The following is a 21,142-nucleotide window of genomic DNA, read 5'->3' on the forward strand; positions in this document are numbered from 1 at the left end:
TTTAAAAATGATAACTATATTTATATATATACACATATATGCATGGAGGAGGCGGTGGGAGGGAGGGGGGCAGACCCAGGGGCTGGGTGCTGGTGTCCGGCGGGGCCTGAGCTCGGGGCGATGAGCAGAAATCAAAGAGGTTAACGGTTATTATTTCTTCCCCTCGATTCCAGCGTGCTCCCCTGCCCGCCGCTGCAGGCACATATGGACGGGGCTGCGCACACGCAGGGCTCGACGCGAAATCTCCGAGCGAGATCGGCCGCTGGAGCCCAGCTCTGAGCTCATAAACATCCCTGCTCCAACGCAGCCGAGGGAGGCAAACCCCTGGCTGAGTTATTTTAACATTTGTCGAAAGCTTTTCTTGCGCTCTCTTCCCCTTCAAGTCAGAGGCGTGCAGATTTTGAAGCCAGCCAGTGCTGCCAAATCTGATCTTCCTGACGGGGAAGCAGCTTCCCAGAGCTCTCCAGCTTGGAAGGGGTGCAGCTGAAGGCAGATTTTGGCTCTCTTCGACTCTGCGGGGGGCTCCTCCAGTGTGCAAACAAGCCAGTCCAACCTCCCTTCCCCCTTCCTTTTTTGGGGGAGTCCATTTATTGGCCCTATTGGCCCAATTTATTGGTCCTAGGGGCACTTCAGGAGTCCGTTCCGGTGTCTGGTCCTGCCCCCCTTGGCCGTGTAAATCACAGGCTGGTGTCACACCACTTTCTGCTCCTGGTTCCCCGGGGGCTGCCCCCGTGGATGGATGTTTCACCTCTGCCCAGCACCCAGCCGGGTGGGTCCCCGGCGGCGCGTGGTGCCAGGGTGATGCTGTACACTGCAGCTATGCACTCGATGCGTACATGAGAATATAGATTGCATATATTAGAATATAAAATGCATATATTAGAATATAGATCACATATATTGTCATCAGCCCTCCTGGCTGCCCCAGGCTCTCATGGGGGAGATGCTTGCATCACCCCTGGGACCACCGGGCCCTGGAGGACCCCATGCAGCCCCGTGTCACCCCTCCTTGGCCATGTTACCCACTTTATCCTGCTTTTTTCCATCGTGACTGAAGGGACAGACCCTTCCCAGGATGCAGGTGACACCATGTCCAGGAAAAAACTACTCAAGGACCAACCTGTGGGATGGTGAAATCCCCTTGGAGGACAGTGACCCCTCAGCGATGTGCCCCAGCTGGTTAGGGGTGGTGGTGGGGCCGGGGTGATGAGGACCCCCATTCTTCCCCCAGCGTTTCCCCCTTGGCCCCAGAGGCTGGGAACATCTTGCTGCGATTATTTTGGGGGGGGGCTGCAGGGCAGCTGGTCTTGGCCCATGAAGGGGTAAGGGTGGGAGGAGGGACAGAGCAGCCCCAGCCCCATTTAAAACCCTTTTCCTCCTCCTTGGTCGGGGCCAGACCTTATTCTTGAGCTGTCTGGCTTTTCCAGGGGAGACGGCTTTCCCTCAGTTCATGGCATTAAATAATTAAATGGAGGGAATAATCGTCGGTGAAACCCCCTTGGGTTCGCACTTCCTCGGGCCCTGTGATTGCTGATATTTTTTTGGGTGAAATATGACCTTTTTTATGATCAAAGGGGATCAGAGTTCCAAAGGAAAGTAAAAAAAAAAAAAAAAAAGTAAAAAAAAAAAAAAGAGGGCAAGCATTTTCTTTTTTCCCAATCCTAGTGGTCTGGTAAAGTTTCTTTAGACATGCAAAGATTTACACACCTTTCTGCAGGGTGCCTTAAATTACCCTCCGACTCTTTACACATTTCCATGAGCAGAGCAAGAACAGTAAGTCATTGAGAAATTAACTGGCCTTTCAGTAATATCCCCTGTCGGCCTTTCAGAAGGAGAATGTCTAATGACTTTTTTGAAGTAGAGGTCAGGGTTTGCTTTTTTTAAATAAAACAATCTGTATTAATGCAATTTCCTTTTTAGCTGTAGGATTTGCCTTTTTTTTTTTTTTTTTTTTTTTCCCAGCATCGTTTTTTTTAACTCTGCCAGCCACATAAGGCATTTGAAGCGAGACCCAGTTGTTTGAAACCCACCCTCCTGGCATTTCCTAACTCTCTTATGCAAGCTCTTCTCTTTTTTGGTAAAAAATATATTTTAAGTGATTAAAACTGGACCTTGGAGCTGGCAAGGTGACTCTCGGCCATGCTTAAGGCAAAGTATGGGTGGTTTGGAGATGAAGCCGAGCAAGTTTGCTTTGCCTGACACCAAGCACCTGGGTTTTGCTGAGCTGTGTGTGTGCGCAGAGTCCAGCTTTGCTGAGCCAGAACTGTTGGGCTGATGAACCAGAGCAGCACCAAACTGGCAGGGCTGTGCCAGGCTCCTTGGGGTGAGGATCTGGCCAGCCAGAGCCTGCCGGGTTTGCAGTTTGCAACCCTTGGGATGAAAGTGTTTCTATTTGCCAGTCCTTCATCTTCCTCTCTTTAAAAAAAAAAAAAAAAAAAAAAAAAAAAGATATTTTTTGTTAATCTTGCTTTGTGTCCTCCCAGGGGTTTCCTGATATTTCTTCTCATGCTGTGATAACATCTCACGCTTCCACAGCGCTTGCCACGACACGGATCTGGATGTGCTCTGCCAGCCCCAGCCCTCCTCCTCACCCCCAACGGCGGTGGGGGCTGGGGTGGGGCACTGCTTGGTGCTGCTCCCCGCGGTACCCTGGTGATTGTTCTCCTTAATATTCCCAAAATCTTGCCCTATGGATACTATCAGGCTGGCTTGCCCTCATCCCCCATGGGTGGAAGGCTTTTTCTTACGCTGGAGATGCACCTCTGCTGCACCTTAAGAAGGATGTAGGGAGTAAAGAAATAGTAAGGAGGAGAGTATGGGAGATGGTGGGGGCTTGATGGTGTCTGGTCAGAACCCAGCAACTGGCTCTGAGGGCAGGTGGCCAGGGGTCCATCCCTTTCCCGGCGCTGGGGGAGCAGGGCTGCCTGCCCCATCTGCTTAAATCAGAGCCGTGCCCAGCCCCGTGTCCTGCCCGGGCTGGGGACCAGAGCACCCCCATCCTGCCCCCGGCACCGGGGGCATCGGGGCAGGCAGGGCTCAGGCCATCGGGCCCACAGGGGTGACAGCCGAGGGCACTTGCTGGAGGAGTGCCCCCATGCCCGGCCCGGGTGCTCCAAGCAGGAATGGTGTTTCTCTATCTGCTGAGCAATTCCTCTTTCTCTCTCCATCCCTGCCAGACCCCGAAAGCGCAGCGTGCCCTGGGCTATCTCCTCTCCTCCTACTCTTCCCTCCAGATCTCACACCCCCCCCCTCCCCGTTCCCTCCTAGCTCCTTGTCTCTGCGGTCGGTGGCATTATAAAACACCCTGGCCAGGCCCTTGGTGAAGGTTTTTCTCTCAGCTTTCTTATTCCCTCTGTCTCTTTCTTTTGCTTTTTCTTTCTCTCCCTCTCTTTCTTTCCCTGCCAGGAATCCCAGTCCCAGATGAACCAATACTCCGTGGCTCTGCTATTTCCCTTTTATTCCCCCCCCTCCTTCAACAGCGAGATGGGAAAAGAGTGAACTAAAAAAAAAAAAAAAAAAAAAAAAGAAAGAAAGAAAGAAAGAAAAAAATCAAAGCTGCACATATTGGATCCAGATGTGCTTACAGCCCTTTCCAGCAATTTAATTAAATTCCCCCAGACAGCCAGGAGGATTTCTTAATGATCAAATTTCCCTGGCTTTCCTCCTAAAATGCCCCTCTTTCTTCGGCTGGCTGTTGCTCTGTCTCCCTGATGGATAGCCAACTCACATTCTTCCTAGTCCGCCCCGCCAAGGCGATGGGGAGGAAGGGGGCAGATCCTGATGCTGTTATTTTAGCCGGGCACTCAAAAGCCCTGGCTGATCATGCCACCAGTGTCCCTGTTTGCAAAACAGATTTTTTCACCCAAGAAATGTGGGGACGGGGAGTCACCTCCCCGGAGGCCATGGCTCGTGGCACGGCCATGGCAGGACCAGAGCAGGGATGCTCCGGGGAAGGGCTCCTGTGTGCTCGGCACTGCGCTGGCTTCGCCGTGCTGATGGCCAGGGAAGGGTTTCAGCTCTTGGGTCTCGGGGCCTGACACGTCCCAGGGCTGGGTTTGGCCCCACGCTGCACCCCCAAAGCCTCCCTTCCAGATGGGGGGGATATTAGGGTGGGGGCAAAGCCTCTCTGGGGCTCATGGGGGCATGGTCGGCCTGGTAGGGCCCTTTGGGGCAGTCTGGGGTCACCCTCCCCAGGGCCAACACGGCTGGGGTCAGAGGTGGCAATGGGGGGACCCACACTCACCAGCCCTCCTTTCCCAGCCAACAGTGGGGAATGCAGGGGAGGGGTCCCCCCAAAACGGTGTCTGACAGAGGGCTGGTCCCTGCACCGTCCCCACCGGTGCCACGCAGCTGGGGACAGTGACTGTGCCCGGTGCTGCCACCCCAGTTGCGCAGGGTTTGGGTTTTACTGGTCTATGGAGAGTTTGGGCTTTACCCAGGCCAGGAGGGCCCCGGGTTTGCGCAGCCACTGGCAGCAGCGAGGAGACACTCAGAAGCCAAGCGAGGGTCTTGGCTGCCCGGCCCACCCGATGTGGGACCCCCCACCCGGGCTGCGCTGGTTTGCAGCCGGCTGATGCAGGCATAAAGCATCCTCCACGCAGAGGGAGAAATCCTTGCTCCCTGTTACTCCTCCTGCTGCTTTTCCCCTCCGATCCCTGCCCAGGGCCCTCGGACAGGGTTATTTCCACCCCCACTCAGGACATCATGGGGGTGATGCCCCCCAAACCCTACCCACAGGAGCTGCTGGGCTGCAAGGGGGAGCCAAGTGCCCACAGTCCCCCAAGGGCTTGGGACTGCCTGTCCTGCCACCAAGGGGGGCTTGGGCTGGGGGGGCTGTGGGCACCGAGGTCCCCCACCCTGGCACCCCACTCTGTGTGGGGAACGGAAGGGTGGGAAAGAGGGGGGAGCGTGACGGCATGTCAGAAAAATGCCCAACTGGCGCGGCCTCCTCGCCCCCTCTGCCCCCGGGCCACGGCTGCCTGCTGAAATCTGGAAGCGCTCCACCAGAATAAAATAAATACGTAAATAGGAAACCCAAGGCGGCTTCAGTTATTGCCGGCTCTGCGGAGCTCCCTACGTCTGGAAATTCCACCAGAATAATAATAAAAATGATGATGATAATAATACCAATAAATCCAGGGCTAACGCTTCCCCCAGCAGCTCTTTCAGCAGGGGAGGGTCGGGCTGTGCTGTGGGTAGCAGCCCCCCAGCCCCTTGAGCCTCCCGGACCCTTGAGCCCCCCCCGACCCTTGAGCCCCCACAGTCCACCGAGCCCCCCAGACCCCCGAGCCCCCCCAGATCCCTCTGAGCTTCCCAGACCCCTGAGCCCTCCGTGCGCCGCGGGGGGGTGACAGCCACCCGGTGCCACCCCCCAGCACCCCCAGCCCATCCTGGGTGGGGGTGAGCAGCCCCGGTGGTGGGTGCTCGGGGGAGGGCAGGGTGCTGGGGGGGGGACTGGGCTGGTGCACGGGGTCGCACGACGCCAAGACCCCCCCACCCCCCCCTACCCCCAGGGGTGGCAGAGCTGGAGCTGAAGCCGTGGGCGCGCCCGTACCCCGGGGGGCAGCGCCGGGGGAGGGGGTGTGGGGGGTGTGGGGGGTGTCCGGGGGGGGTGTCCGGGAGGGTGTCCCGGGGGTGCCCGTCCCCGCCCCGCCCCCCGCGATCGGCCCCGCCCCCCTGCCGCGCGCGCCCCCGCCCCCGCGCGCTCCCGGCGCGCCGCTCCCGGCCGCGTGCTGCCCCCTGCCGGCCGCGCTCAGCCACGCCCCGGTAAGACCACGCCCCCATCCCGCCCACCCCGCGAGGCCCCGCCCACCCCGGGTAGACTCCACCCCCGTGAGGCCCCGCCCCAGACGGCGGCTTCCGCTTCCGGCGGCGGGCCCGGGGCCGGTGAGGGGCGGCGGGGCGCGGGGGTCGCGGCCTTTCGTGGGAGCGGAGCGGGTGGTTGTTGGGGCCTCCGCGTCCCTCCCTGTGGGGCTTGGCGGCCTTGCGGCCACTCCCGGGTTCGCCCCGGGGCTCCGGGGACTCGCCCCGTGCGGTGCGGCGGGGTTAGCGGCTGCTGGGACCGTCTCGGCGGGGTCCCGGCGGCCCCTGGCGTTACCCCCGCGGGGGTGCTGGGGGGTCTGTGGGCCTCTGCGCTTCCCCCCGTGGGGCGCAGTGAGATTTAGGGACCTCTCGGTCCCCTCGCCGAGGGGTTGGCGGCTCCCGCGCTGGCTCCTGTGGGTCGCGGGGGGTTACGGGGTCCTGGGGGGCTGCTCCGGCCCTGCTCCCCGCCTCCAGGCAGGGGTCTGCTGGTCGCAGGCACCCCACAGCGCTCGGAGTCCCTCACTGCTCGGGCCGCTCTCCCCCTGGCACCCCCAGAGTGTGGGGGCTTGTGGCAGAGCCTCTGCAGATGGGGTTTGCCCTGAGCCTGGGCTACGCCTGGTGTGTTTTCTCCCTGCACCCAGATAACTCCACTTTGTGGCTCTGCGTGCAGCAGATAATTTGAATACACCTCCGTGGTGTGTGGGAGAAGATCCCTTGTGCTGGTCTTTGTTGCCTTTTAGAAACATATAAAGAGGGAGGGAGAAAGGCAGTTGTGTGGTTGTTTTTTGTTTTTTCTAAATGCAAAACCGCTAGAAAGGCTTGTTTCTTTTAAAAGGAGGGAAAAGAGCTTTGGAAACCAGGCAGCGCCAGGGTCTGCCCACCAGAGCCGTGCGTCAGGGAGGACACCACTGCCATGCTGCAGGCCCCTGGGTGGTCTGTGTGTGGAGCAGAGCACGATGCCTTTCCTGCACGGCTTCCGCAGGATTATCTTCGAGTATCAGCCCCTGGTAGACGAGATCTTGGGGTTGCTGGCGATACAGGATGCGGAACAGCAGAGCACCCTTGAGAGGTAACTAGATGGGGCTGTGAGCGGATCTCTGGGGCTGAACGCCCACATGGTGTTTAGGGGGTGATGGCTGGAGCTCAGGGACGTGGCTGATGACACAGCACTGGCTGGGAACAAACCCCAGTCCTGGTGAGAAGCTCATCCCACAGACCCTCTTCTTGTTGCTGCTCTTCAGGAACGTCGGGGTGGAGCAGAGCAAACACAGGGGCTACGTGTGCTCCCCAGGAACAGCCCTTTTTGCCTTACCCATGGCAATAATACCTAAACTGGGGTTCAGCTGTGCCCTGATGCTGTGGCATAACCCCACAGCCAGGTTAAAGATGGGGTGGTTACAAGACAAAAAGGGTGCTACTTTGATCTCTGCACACCCTGAGATTTGTGCCATTCAACTGAGTAACTGGTTGGTTTTGTGTGTCTTAAGCCCTGCTTGTCTGGGCAGTGACAGGAGCCAGCTCTCGGCTGTGAGACGAGTCTTGGAGAGGGAGACCCACTCCCCGTTTTATCAGGAAGGTGTGAGCTACGCCCTGCTGAAGGTCACTGAGCTGGGGCTTGTCCCCGCTGCGGAAATCCTCCTGGAGTTCGGAGCTGACCTCAGCTTTGAAGGTGAGGCTGGTGGGAAGGGGACTGGGCTTGGCCAGGAGGAACCAGCAGGTGAGAAGCTGCCCTGGGGGGCTGTGATAGCTGGGGCAGAAAGAGGGGATGCTGCCAGCTCTGACCCCCACTCCTTGCTCTGCTAGTGTGACCTTGTGGCAGCCCTTGTCCAGACACAGCCACAAGGATGGAGTGGAGGTTGGCCAGGGGCTTGGGGGCCAGTTTGCAGCTTTGAGGGCTTTTGCCAGTGATGGAGTCATTGCAAAAGCAGGACGTGGGGTGTCTGTGACAGCCCTGGTTTTATGAGCATTCTCAGGGCCCTCCCCAGCTGCCCTCTTCCACTTCTGGTGGGTAGTGGGGCTGTTGTGGGGAAGCCCTTATTTCTCTCTGACTCTGTGTTTTTGTCCTCAGATCCGGTCACCTACTACACCCCCCTGCACATCGCAGTGCTCCGCAACCAGCCAGATATGGTGGAGCTCCTGGTGCACCATGGGGCTGACATCAACCGGAGAGACCGGGTACGGCCTTGGCTTGGCCCAGCTGAGCCCCCGTGAGGCTCCCCTGCATGGGGCTGGCATGTGGGGACAGCCCTCCCTGCTCCCCACCTCCCAGCCTTCCCCACATGCTGCTTCCCCTTGGTGACCTCCTTGGCCTGTTGTCCGTTGTGCTCCGGTGCTGTGGCAGAAGTTCAAGTTGCTGAGCAAACCTGCCTCTGCCGTGGAGTGATGGGTGGGAGGAGGCTGGAGGTTACAAACTTCTGCCTATGGATACATGGGGGAAGGATCACTTTGAGTTTTGGGGATGGGTTCATGTATACTTTCATGTTGGGTGGGATGAAGCCCCAGCAGAGACTCTCTGGAGACACTCGGAAATAGTCTTTAATAGTTACTAGTGGGTTTTTTTCCTTTCGCTCTGTGCAGATCCATGAGAGCAGTCCCCTTGATCTGGCCAGCGAGGAGCCTGAGCGGTTGCCGTGCCTCCAGCGGCTGCTTCAGCTGGGGGCCGATGTCAACGCGGCGGATAAAAATGGTCTGTGTGCCCCGTCCAGCTGCCCCAGGCCGGGTGCTCCCAGCAGTCAGGGGAGGGGATCCAGGTCCTTCCATCTTGCTGCTGCAAGCACTCTCCAGTTACAGACTGGTTTGGAAGTGGGGTGTGGGCTGCCAAAGCTCCCTGGTGCTCTGTGTTTTCTCCTTGTATGCTGACTGTGTCAGGTGCAGAAAGGGGCTGAAACCATCTCCTGGCCATCCATGGGAGATGGGAGGGGGCTGTGCCTCCATAGCCTCGTGGTGCTCCTGTGCTCTAAAACTCGCTGTACCGTGGCACACGTGCCCTCTGGGGCCACCACCAGCCCTGCACGTGTGGCCTGTGACCCTGCCCCACAGCTTTGCGCCATTGCGGGGCAGCGGAAGCCTGCCAGAAGGAGAAGGGTTGTTTCTTCCCATGTTTGGCCATCTGGTTGGTGGGGTGGTTTGTTTTCCTTCCTACCTTTTTGGGGTGTCACCCTATTTTCATCAGACTGACCGACTGCTCCACTGCAGGAAAGACAGCGCTGTTGCACGCCTTGGCCAGCAGCGACGGCGTCCAGATCCACAACACCGAGAGCATCCGCCTCCTGCTGGAAGGAGGTGAGGGCAACCTTCTCCCCTCTCCATGTGCAGTCCTTCCAGGCCTAGTGCTGGCTGATTGTGTACAGCACCGGGCACTGCCCTCCCACTCCGTTATGTTCCCATTGTTTATGTTCCAGCAGTGTGCCCAGGTGGCCAAGAAGGCCAATGGTATACTGGTTTGTGTCAGAAATAGTGTGCCCAGCAGGGGGACAGGGAAGTGATTTTGGCACTGGTGAGGCCGCACCTTGATTACTGTGTTCGGTTTTGGGCCCCTCACCCCAGAAAGGCCATTGAATGACTCGAGCGTGGCCAGAGAAGGGCAGCGGAGCTGGGGCAGGGTCTGGAGCACAGGTCTGCTGGGGAGCGACTGGGGGAACTGGGGGGGTTCAGTCTGGAGAAGAGGAGCCTGAGGGGAGACCTCCTGGCCCTCTGCAACTCCCTGACAGGAGGGTGCAGAGAGGGGGGATGAGTCTCTTGAACCAAGGAGCCAGCGCCAGGCCCCGAGGGAATGGCCTCAAGCTGCCCAGGGCAGGGTCAGGCTGGCTCTGAGGAAGGATTTCTGTGCAGAAGGGGCTGTTGGGCGTTGGAATGGGCTGCCCAGGGCAGGGGGGGAGTCCCCATCCCTGGAGGGGTTGAAGAGTCGGGCTGAGCCAGCGCTGAGGGATCTGGTGGGCTTGGGAACGGTCAGGGTGAGGTTCATGGTTGGACTGGAGGAGCTTCAAGGGCTTTTCCAACCTCCATGAATCTGTGATTCTGTGAAGCCCAGCAGTGCCAGAGTTAGTGCTGTCCTGGCCTCGCTGTCTGCAATGCTAGTTCTGTTCTCTGTCCCTTCCTCCAGGTGCAGACGTCAGGGCCACCACCAAAGACGGTGACACTGTCTTCACCTACGTCATCTTCCTGCTGGGAGAAATGGTGTGCAGCAACACCGAGGAGGCACAGGTGATCAGTCGCTTCTGCTTCTGTGTCACACAGCTGCTGCTAGCCCATGGCGCCAACCCCAGCGAGTGCCCGGCCCCTGAGTCCCTCACCCACCTCTGCTTCAAAAGCTTCAAACGCCACTTCCCACTGCTACGTTTCTTGCTGGAGTCGGGTGCTGCCTACAACTGTTCCCTACACGGTCCCTCGTGCTGGTCAGGCTTCCACATTGTCTTCGAGTGCCTCTGCTCGCACCTCAGTGTCTCTGAAGATGACAGCTTCTCTACAGACCTCATCCAGAAGGGTCAGACTCTGCTGGAGCTCATGATGGCCAGTTCACAAGCCATCCAGCTGCCCAGCAACTTTGAGGTCAACACCAGCAACTGTAGGTACCACGAGGAGAAGATCAGGACTCTTTTCTGCTCTCTGAAGCAGCTGGAACGCTCCCCACAGGCATTGAAACATCTCTGCAGGGTGTTTATCCGGCAGCGCCTTAAACCATGGCCAGTAGATGTTAAAATCAAGGCTCTACCTCTTCCGGACAGGCTGAAGTGGTATCTCCTCATTGACCACACCGCTGCTGGGCACGAGGACCTCTGAGCCTGACTGATGCCTCCCTGTGTGCCGCCTCCGTGGTCACGGTGTGCCTACAGCTGCCAAATCTCTGCTCTGGGCCAGTTTTCTCCACAGCAAGAGGTGTTGCTGCCCATGCACGTGCCCACGGCTTGGCCTGTGCTGCCCACAGTGTCCCTCTCTGCTGTGTTTTTTTGGGGGGTGGGGTGTGTGCTTTTTTTGGGCACGATGCCCCCCAAAGTTCTGGGAGGCAGGCAGAGCTCTGTGGCTCCCTGGGGAGCTGGATGCTGGGGCAGAGGGCTGGTTTGTGGTGGATTTTTAAAGAAAAAACGTGGTGGGCAGGACACGTGGGGTGGTAGGGCTGGAGAGGCAGCTTGTCCCCTCTCTCTCTCCAGCCCTGCGGGTCCCGGGTGGTGAAGCAGTGCCTTAGGTTGACTGGTGGAGGTGAGATGCCTCGGGGTGCTGGGAGATGTTTCCTGTGCCAGGAGAGCTCTGGCATCTGTGTCCTGGTTTCCTGGTGGAGGTCTGGCATCTCCATGCAGACACTCTCCTTGCTCACGTGGGCTTTGGAACCACAGGTGGGGTGTGGGGAAACGGGGCTGGCAGCGGTGACCGGCTGCTCCACACCCTCTGAGTTTCTGCACCCCATCCTCCCAGCGCTGAGGATCAAGGACATCTCGAGGTGCTGAGCTCTAAAACTGACAAATGGATATTTCTCAGCTTTGTGGTGCATTCCCTGGGCAAGGACAAGGCACGGGTGGCTAACTGCTGAGTGCCTTGGGCCTCCCTCCCTGAACTTGGCTCTTCCCCTTGCTGATTGCCCCCAGGACTGCGGTCTCTGGTGCTTCCTTCCAGAAACAAGAAGTTGCACCAGGACTTGGGATTTTCTTTCCAACCTGCTAATGGAATCTACAAACTGGGGCTGCACAGGGAGGTCCCGTGTCCCAGCCTTGCCACTGCCATCTGGCTCGCCCTTCTAGGCATCTGCTTCCTCAGGATGTGCCAAAGACTGGCCACAGAGCTGAGCCCCCCGCGTTTTTGTTGGTTTGTTGTTTGTCATGGGGGAAAGATGCAGAAGAGGATGAAAAATCTACTCTGCATAGGTACAGTTTACAGCAGGTGGATCTGGGATCCACTGGCAGTTTGGCTGCAGAAGGGTTGTCTCCCCCCGCTGCCCTCCTGGCAGCATCCAAGTGTTCCCTTCTCACACCCTGTGGAACTGGAGCTGTGTGTCCTGATGAATTCATGTTTAAAAAAAAAAAAAAAAGATAATGTGATCAAATACTCCCCTGGTGTCTGGAATGGGAAACGAGCAATTAAAGAAGGCCTTTTATAATAATGACAAGGGGCTTGTTTCTTCTGCAGGAGAGACGGAGTGGAGGAGAGGGCTCTGCGGGGATGGGGGGAATCGTGTGGGCTCACCCATGTGGCAGCCAGCTGTGCCAGTGGTGGCCAAGCTGTGTTGGGTTAGTTTGGCACAAGCCAGTGGCCACACTTGGGCAAAACAATGTGGATATGGCTAAGGAGGAGATGGGGGAGCGTTCATTGCTGGGTGATGGAGTTGGGGGAGCAGCTGTAGGGTCGCAGCGTTTGAGCTGGAGGTGCTGGGGACCCAGGATTACATCCACCTCCTTTTTTGCTGCACGTGTGGGAAACCTGCTTGTGGGTTTAAGGCAAGGCCCCCACAAAGTGCCAGAACCTGGTGCAGATTTCTCTCATTTGCCTTACTCGCTTGTTGCTGTCAGCAGCAGCAAGTTCAAGAGCAGGAAAGGGTCAAACATCCAAGCAAGGAAGGGAGCCTGGCCCCTCAGAGAGGTGCTCTGAGCTCCGTTCACTAACAGGAGCCCTGTGACTGCAGTCAGCCACCTGCCAGGGCCCACAGAGCTGCCTCTTGCAGGGGGAACCCTCCTGCTCCTGTACAAAGCCCCCGAAGGCGCATCAAGCCAATGCGGTGTCTGACAAAGCCCACGTGCAGAAGTGCAACAGCAGGAAAATGTATTTGGCAAACACCTCTTTTTCACAAACAGCAGCAACTTGGAAGACAAAGCCCCGTCCTTGACACCAGCCCTGGAGAAGAGGGAGTTGTGACACCCTCGCTGCCATCAGCCACCCCACGGTGAAGGCACGGTCCTCACCCCTCCCGGCCCCGGCAGGAACCACCGTGCTGGCCCGTGCTCCGAGCTGGCCCTGGAGAGACCTTCTCCTGCCGCCCTCATCTCATGGCGAAGGTGTAGACGTGGTAGATCTCGTCGGGGAAGTTCTCCTGGCGCTCCTCAGCCAGGAGGTGCAGCCCAGCTCGGCGGATGATCTTCCGGACCACGTCCAGGTCCCGGCAGACGCTGCTGTCCACATCATCCATGATCACACCCTCCTGAGCCATGTTGTCCTTGATGACCACGATGCCGTTGGGCCGCAGGCCAGCGCGGCACCGCTTCAGGAAGTCGGAGAGGTGGTTGTCAGTGAGATGTCCTGGAGGAGCAGAGCAGAGGTTAGAGGGCAGGGCCTGACAGGGGTGGGAAGAGGGGAGGAGAGCAGGAGGCTGTGCTTGGGATCTCTCCTGATCCAGCAGCCAAATACTTGAGCCATTTGAAGGTGAAAGCTTTGGCTTGGGGATGTCCAACTTGTATCCCCCGGGCTCTATCCAACTCCATCCAACCAACACCTCTGCCCCAGCCTCAGAGGGCTTGGGGGAAAAGACCCCACAGTACAGTGCCCTCGGAGTGCTCCTCCATGGGGCAGGGATGAGGGGGTAGGTCCCCAACCCAGCCCCCCACCCATGCCGCGATGCTCATCCTTCATGCAGACCTCAAGCTGCTCTCCCCAAAGCTCTCCCCAGCACATGGGGCACCTGCCCCTCGAGCAAAGCGGGACAAGAGGACAGGCTGGTGAGACCCCGCAAACTAAGGGACCCTCACCGATGACCCACTGGATCCAGATGACATCGTAGGAGTTGGGCTCGGGGCTGAAGTCCTGGAGGCCGCAGCAGAAGTAGTTGCGCACCCGCCTACCCTCCTCTCCCAGGTAGCTCTTGGCCTTGGTGAGGAAGTCCTCTGTCACGTCCACCATGTCCACCGTCTTGAAGAGGGGCAGCAGCAGCCGCTTGGTGATCCGGCCAATGCCCGCCCCGCAGTCCAGAGCACGGGTTGTCCCTGTCCGGTTGGGACCGTCCTGGAACAACAACCATGAGGGGCTGAATCCCTCTGTGAGGTACCCACAGAGGACAAATGGGGCAACCATGCAGGATGCAGCCAGGCTACAGGGGACCCATTGCAGGGCAAAGCTCTCCCAGCACGCAGGCAATGGATGATCCCACGGAGCAGCTTGGAGGGAAGAACCCAGCTCCGTGCTGGGAGAAGGATGGGGCTTTGGGAGCATGACAGACTGTGCCACCTACCCGCAGAAACCTCTGCAGGAACTTCCTGGAGCTGTTGATGTCGATGCTGGAGATGTGGCCATAGCCCCCCAGCATGCCATCCACCGTGGCGGGCACATCCTTCCAGTATTTCTCTGCCTTGGAGTAAAACTCAAACTCGTTCTCCACTACCTCACTGGTCATGCTGGCCGAGGGGCACGTGCCCACGCGGGACTCGCTGCTCCTCCGAGACAGGGTAGAAACCACCAGTTAGGTCCGAAAGAGCCACAGGCACAAAGCCTCCCCCTGAACCCAGGAGGCAGGTGTCAGCTCTTTGAGTACCCCAGTTTCTATTCATCACCCCTTCCCCCTCCTCAGGGCTATCTCAAACCCTAAAAACCTTCAACTGAGAGCAAGAAGGAACGAAGATCTAAATCCTGGTATTTTCTGAAGGCCAACAAGCCCAAAAACCCTTCCCAGCAGGGATGCCTCGGCCTGACTAGGCATCCTGAAGCCTTGCTCAGCAATACCCCCAATTATATTATTATTTTTTTAAGGCTGACCCTCCCTTTCACCTATTCTGCCTCTTCTTTCCCTGTCTTAACGTTTTACAGATTACATGTTTATCTGTGGCGACAGCCCCATCAGTCACCTCCAATTACATCTGGAGTTGCTAAAAGTTATCCTAAGCACCTACCTCAGGATTGTAAATCTCAGCCGTGACCATAAGTTAGATATTTGCAATATAATAAAGTCAAGGTATAATCAGCAATACAAGCTATAAATCCCCCCCAGACATCTCATAATTCAAACCACTGTGGATTTGATTAACTGCGCAGGGGATTAGAAACTAGATTTAAGGTGGCCGAAGGGTAAATTCAAGGACTTCAAACACCTTTACAAATAAAGAAATATATAGTGTTCGTGGCTTGAATTTGCTGGCAAATATCCCATTAGACACAAAACCTTTTCTATGGCAGTTTAGGCGGTTTTGGTGGCCCCCCGAGGTCTTGGAAGAGCCTGTAGATGGAGCGGGGGGATGCAGCCTCTCACCTTACAGATCACCGGTTGAAATCCAGTTTGGCTTGGTGAGGCCAGGAGCCAGTCTGCGCTGTGATCTAAGGGAAGAAAAGAGGGGATTTTAGTTCCAGATCACCTCTCTGCTCCTAAGGCTGTGAGCGAGACTGACAGCAGCCCCACGGAGCTGGAGGCAAGAGTCACCCCGAGCCTGCTGGCCCCCTCCCGGGGCAGCAGTGGGGCAGGACCTGGTGCTGCCCCACAGTGGGGAGGCGGCAGGAGGCTGAGCCATGAGGGCAGCCGGTGCGTGGAGGGTTTTGGGCCCACTGCCTGATCTCATGGGCTGGGACCCAGGTTCGCCCTCCCAGCAGCATCACCCCTTCCTCGGCCCTGGGTTCGACTTGGTGACGCTTTTCAGGGTGTCATGGGCCCCCAGCATAGGCCGAGAGCACCCAGCGGGATGGCTCTACCCACCAGCATGGGCCCTGCTGCTGGCGCCCCCCCTTCCCGCTGTCCCCGGAGCCCCTGAAATGTGGCGGCTCCTCAGGTGACGGGCGGTCAGGTGAGGGCTACTACTCGCCCCACGGACCCCCGTAGCTAGGGGGAGAAGGTCACACCGGCCCTCCCCGCTTTTGGGCCCGTTCCCCAACCCCTGGGGCCGTCTGCGGGCAGGGGGGCGGCAGGGAAAGGCGGGGTGCGAGGTGTCCCCAGGACCAACGCCCGGGGGGGAGGGGGCACCGGTGTCCCATCCCCGGGGGCTGGGGGGTTACACCTGCCCCGCCCGTGGGGCTGAGAGGGGGCGGCTCTTGGTTCAAGGCCTACACCAGCCATTTCCCGGTACCCCCCATCGGGGCTGGGGACCCCCCGCGCTCCAGGACCGCGGCGTGGGCACCCCCCCGCCCCGGGAGCCCCGCAGGCCGCCGGGCTGCAGCCCTGCCCCCGGGTCGGGGGTAGACACCGGATCCGGCCCCGGCAGCTCCCCCGGCCCCGCCCGGCCCCCGCTGCTGCGGAAACGGGGCGGGGGGCGCCCGGTCCCGCCCGGCCCCTCGGGTCTGGCGGCCGCGACCCCCGACTCCCCCCCGGTTACCTCAGGCGGCGGCCGCGCTCTGTCCCCCCCGCCCCCTCACCCGCCCCCGCTGTGACGGGCAGTCGCGGGCACCAACCAGGCGGCGGCGTTCGCGGTGACGTCACGGTGAGGTCACGCCGGGGGGCGGGCCCTGCCGCGCTCTCCCACCGGCTGTCCTCGGGGGGGCGCCCCGGGGGGTCAGTTTGTCCGTTGTGGGTCAAACTGGGGAGGACTGGGACAGACTGGGGCGGCCCGCGGGGGAGCGCGGCGGGGTCCAGGGCAGCAGGAGGGTCCGGCCCCGCCCCGGTGGGGGGGGCCCGGTGCCCGCCACGTGTGTCCGCACCGTGTCACGAGTGGCCCCGGGGCTGCCCCCGCGGACGTGGGGCCGAGGCGGGGGGGTCCGAGGGGCGCAGGAGCCCGTCGGCGGTGACACGGCGGGGGGTGGCAGCGGGATGGCAGGGCCCGGGGCTGGGCGGCGGGGTCGGGGTAACCAGGACAAGGCAGCCCAGGGGTGTCGGGGTCCGGGTGCCCGCCTGCCCCCGGCCCGGCCCCGCTGCTGCCGCCGCCCCGTCCTTGTCCCGCCGTTGTCCTTGTCCCGGTCCCGTCCCGTCCCGTCCCGTCCCGCTGTGTCCCGCCGGGGCCGCGAGGGAGCGCTGTTGTCCCGCCGTTGTGCCGCCGCCGCGGGAACTTCGCTTCGTCCTGCCCGGGGCGGGGGGGACGGACGGACGGACCCCGGCCCCTTTGGGGGGACACCGGTCCCTTTGGGGGGCACCGGACCCTTTGGGGGGACACCGGCCCCTTTGGGGGGCACCGGACCCTTTGGGGGTACCAGCCCGGACCTTTCGGGAGGGAAGCTGCCGCCCACCCTCCCCCGGGATGGTCTCCGGTCGACGGACAACAGCCCACCCCATCGCCTCCCGTCTGTACCGCGGCCCGACGGGGCTGACCCCCCACACACACACTCCCGGGGATGGGGACCTGGCGCTGCCCGAGGCTTTGGGAAGGGGGTTGCTGTGGGGACAAGTGTCAGCGACAAAACTGGGCTGGCTGCAGCCGTGTTCCTGGGGAAAGGAGTGCGGTGTGGATTCTCCGGTGTCTAATACGGGGTGAGTCCTTCCCTCAGCAGGGCACTGGCCCCTCCCTCATTGTCCCCCCCGCGGACACCGACTTGCACAAAACCTGTAGGAACAAAACCTGCTTGAAATCATGCAAAACGATCGGAAGGTAGCAGCCAGAGGGACAACACTGCATAGGCACAGAGGGGGTGGGCCTGTTCCCACTCAGCCAGCACCCACCTACACCCCAAAATGTCCTAATGGCTTCAGCAAGGACTTGTTGGCCCCAAAACAGCTGCTTCCCCCACAGCCATCCCAAAATCCATGGCCCAATCAGGATGCGGCCTCGGTGCCAGAGCCCCTTGCCATCCTTCCACGGTGCCTCTGCGGAGGCCCCATCCCTGGGCAAGCAGCTGTCGCCCCCCGACAGCTTTTGGGTGTCCGGGTCCCCCAAGTCCCTGAGAAAAGACCTGAGTGTGCGGGGGGGTGGCAGCAACCCGCAGCGGGAGCTGGTGGCAGGGGCCAGCAGCGCGTGTTTAGTTGGCTGCTGAGTTGGGGAATGCATCGAGAGCATCTCTCCGCACAGAAAGCACTGCTTTTGCCCCATTTTGCCTTCCAGATCTTAAGGAAATGAGGTTATCTCTCACTGGGGAGGGGACACTGAGCACCAGGCCGCAGCACCCAGCTGCTCCCAGGTTGGGGTAGTGTCTGGGGAGGTGCTCGGCGGTGAGCCAGCACGGAACATCCCCCATGCACAGGCACCTCAATGACCAAAACCCACCAGTTTTCCCCTCACTGAAGCCACCAGCAGCAACTGCACGGCTCTGGTCATCACCTGCATTTTCAAGCAGGCCATGGGGCAGCCACATCCCATCCCTGCCACCTATTTCCCACAGGAGCCTGCAGTATTTGCTCCCCCCAGCTTCCCCCCAAAAGATATTTTTCTCCTTTTTTTTTACTGTGCTGCACTGGGGCTCCTGAAGACCAATTCCATTAAGCCCTAGGCACCCTCCTCCATCCTTGCCCACCACCAAAGCCCTTTGTGGTGGCAGGGAGGGGACAGTGCTCCTGTCCCCACCCAGGGGCTGGGGCTCCACATCAGCCCTTCAGGTTTCAATGAACCCGGGATTTCAATGGAACCGGGGTCCAATCTCACTTGCAAATGTTCCCTTTGATTTTATATTATTGTTATTACTAAGGCAATAAAGCGTGGCTGAAAATTAAGAGAGGAAAAATAAATCAGTTGAGCGTCCCTCAGCTGACCACACTCCTGAGCCCGGCAAAGGGCCGGGGCCGAGGGTCCCGCCATCGAGGACACCCTTTCGAACACCACTCTCTGCTGGGGACGGATCCAGCCTTGGGGCCAGTTTGTGCAAATCCAAGTCTGCAAAAACGTGGCAGCAGCAACGGTTCCAGCCACGCCGCAGAGCCGCCCGCTCCTCTCCTCAGCTCAGCTGCCTCCCCGTGGTCGCTGCTGCCGGGAAATGCTTTTCCTGTGACCAGTTTCAATCTTGTCACTCAGTAATTCCTTGTGCAACGAGACAGAAAACACCCCCCAGACCCCCTTCTCCAGCCCATTTGTTTCCCTGCGCACTCTCCTTCTGCTCCCTTTCACTCGCTGCCTTTCAAGGTAATCACCGGCGCTGCAATTGCTCTTCAGGAATATTTTTTTTTCTTTTCCCCAGGTGCTTAATCACCCTTATTACCCTTTTCTGATTAATTAATTCTAATTAATTTTGCACTATCATTTTTGAGAAGAGGTGACCAGGACGGCACATGTTGTTGCAGGTGATTTGTAAGGCAGGTCCTGCAGCGTCGGCACAGTCCTTCCCTCGGCGGCATTTAACCCAGGTCCGGGCAGGTGCCTGCTGCCCCGTTTGCTGCCATTAATGGCAATTAATAGAGCAAGAAGCCCTCCGAGGCCCTGGGAGGAGCCCCGAGGTACTTTGCTGGGATCCACACAAGGTGCTTCCCCCTCCTTTGCTCTGCCGAGGCAGCGGGGTTTGACCCCGACCAAACCTGCCCCTGTGTCCATCTCTGCCCAGCTCCATCAGCCGCCTCTGCCGCGCCGTGGCCGAGGCTTGGGAAGTCAGAATAAATTAGGTCAGGGCTTCTCCCCGCTCTGCTGAGAGCTTCCAAGGGACTCAGAGGGGTGGCAGAGACATGGGTCCCTTTGCGCCAGCCATCCTCCATCACCTCTCATCCTGCCACAGCAGTGCCAGCCCTTCACCACGGGGCCTTCGGAGCTGAAATATGATGTGGTTGGGGTGATCCTGCCCTTAAAATAAATGCAGATGTCCTGGGGACAGAGGTCCCTTTGCTCTTTGTTCCAGAAGCAACCCCTGGTCCTTACCTCATCCCCGGCCCCCAGCAAGGGGAGGGGATGTGGGCTGGGAGGCTGCGGCTGCACTCGTACCCCAGAGGCTCCTCAGGGCTTCCCGTGTCCCTGTCACTGGCCACTGGCCTCTGTCCCCAAACGGAGCCTGTTGGGCACTTCTACAGGCCAGGTGGCCACCCAGCATGGCTCAGGGCTGGGACCATCCACCCCACCTCGCTCCCTCAGCTGCTGGCTCTCACCAGGAGGCTGAAACATCACCACTGACACTGCTGAAACGCCCCAGCAGCCTGAAACAGATAAAATGTATTTATTACATATCGTGTAATATAGGTGATATACTATAAACTGTATGCTATATACTAGAGAGCAGCTAGTAGATAATAGTGTGAGTATATATATATATATATATAAATTCTATGCACTGTCTGTATAATATTGTGAGTATAAGTGTGTATATGTGTGTTTATATTATACACATAAACATAGTGTAAATGGACCTTTTAAGCCTATACGTACACACATGCAGCATACACACCATATATATACATTTACATAGCAGATATAGGTATATGCATATAGATATATGCACATCTATATATGCATATATATATGCACACAAATATATATAAAAATATATAAAATGTATGTATGTTATATATATATAAGATATATAAAATGTATTTTGGCATATATATGCATGATGGGGGAAAAAAGAGAGTATGGACGTGTGTGTGTGTGTGTGTGTAGTGCCCAGTGAAGCTGCCCTGGCTCCATGGCTGGTGTGGGGCAGCAGGGAGGAAGAGGAGGAAGAAGAAGGAGACACAGAGGAAAGCGCACAGCAGGGAGAAAGAGGGAGAATACAAACTGCTCCGAGTTACAAAAGCTCCCCTCTTTGATTAATTGTACTTTCTGTTTGATAAATGTTACTCATGAGTATAAAATATGCAAAGCACTTAGCAAGTTCACACTGTTTAAAGAACTCAACTAACTAAATTAAAATTCGATGATACGAACGGAGCGGCTGAAGAGCAGCGTGGCAGCGTGCTGGTCGGGGAGCCAGCCCGAGCAGGGACCCCGCGCCCCGGCCACGCATCCCGCCCGTGCATCCCTTCCCGGTGAACCAAACCACGCTGGCCCCAGCGCCGTGGCACCCAGCCCACGGGAAACTGCCTTGGGTCCGGCTGCAGCGGGTGGTTTTCGGCGAGGCTGTGGGTAAGGGTTTTGCGTGTGGCCCCCCCTGAGTGGTGGTGAGGGGCTGTGAGGAGCCAGCTCGGAGCGTCCTCATCCTGCGACTCTGCTCTGTGGTGCTGCCGGGCCAGGGCTGTGCTGTGCAGGTGGGGGTGGCCCTGGCTCAGGGTGGAGGGCTGGTTTGGATGGGGGGGTGCGGAACAATTTGCTCTAACCCCCAAGCTCCCACCACTATGGGTAGCAACAGCCAAGCACCCAGCTCCAGTGACCAGGGTAGCTCCAGTGGGTCACCCAAACCCCCAGACCAGTTGTTTTCTGGCACTGCTGAGCCCCGATGCAGCACCCCAACATCCCACCCTGTGAGCCCCCAGCCCCAAACCACGTGTCCTCCATCACACCCTGGCAAGCGTGACATCTCCCTGCACACCCGCAGCGCTCTATCCCTTCAGACCTTTGAAGAAAAGAAAGTCAGCCCTTTCCAGCTTTCCTGAAATGGCAGCTGCGCACCCTCAGGTGAAGGGGAGCCTTCCTGGCAAGGGAAGGCTGGGGAACCTGGTCCCCCCATGGGGTGT

The 21,142-nt window shown here is 58.7% G+C and overlaps 2 protein-coding genes across 3 annotated transcripts; one reads left to right on the top strand and one right to left on the bottom strand.

Moving 5' to 3' along the window:
* Positions 1-5,853: 5,853 nt before the first annotated feature.
* On the top strand, positions 5,854-11,899 carry ASB6 (ankyrin repeat and SOCS box containing 6). 2 transcript variants are annotated; one of them, XM_074924016.1, is made up of 7 exons: positions 5,854-5,886; positions 6,638-6,871; positions 7,290-7,471; positions 7,871-7,977; positions 8,380-8,488; positions 8,998-9,084; positions 9,905-11,899. In XM_074924016.1, the coding sequence occupies exons 2-7, from the start codon at positions 6,759-6,761 to the stop codon at positions 10,579-10,581; spliced, it is 1,275 nt and encodes a 424-aa protein (XP_074780117.1). In that variant the 5' UTR covers positions 5,854-5,886; positions 6,638-6,758; the 3' UTR covers positions 10,582-11,899. The 2 variants fall into 2 exon arrangements, with proteins under 2 accessions (XP_074780117.1, XP_074780116.1); XM_074924015.1 differs by lacking the exons at positions 5,854-5,886; positions 8,998-9,084 and having other exon boundaries at positions 6,643-6,871.
* A 633-nt stretch (positions 11,900-12,532) lies between these two features.
* NTMT1 (N-terminal Xaa-Pro-Lys N-methyltransferase 1) lies at positions 12,533-16,050 on the bottom strand. The gene is made up of 5 exons (XM_074923666.1): positions 16,011-16,050; positions 14,960-15,024; positions 13,949-14,144; positions 13,470-13,722; positions 12,533-13,023 (listed from the first exon to the last, which is right to left on the bottom strand). Exons 3-5 carry the CDS (start codon positions 14,108-14,110, stop codon positions 12,767-12,769), a joined length of 672 nt encoding a protein of 223 aa, XP_074779767.1. The 5' UTR covers positions 14,111-14,144; positions 14,960-15,024; positions 16,011-16,050; the 3' UTR covers positions 12,533-12,766.
* Between the last annotated feature and the right edge of the window lie 5,092 nt (positions 16,051-21,142).

The sequence above is a fragment of the Athene noctua genome, chromosome 20 (assembly GCF_965140245.1).
Source record: "Athene noctua chromosome 20, bAthNoc1.hap1.1, whole genome shotgun sequence".
Lineage (NCBI taxonomy): Eukaryota > Metazoa > Chordata > Aves > Strigiformes > Strigidae > Athene > Athene noctua.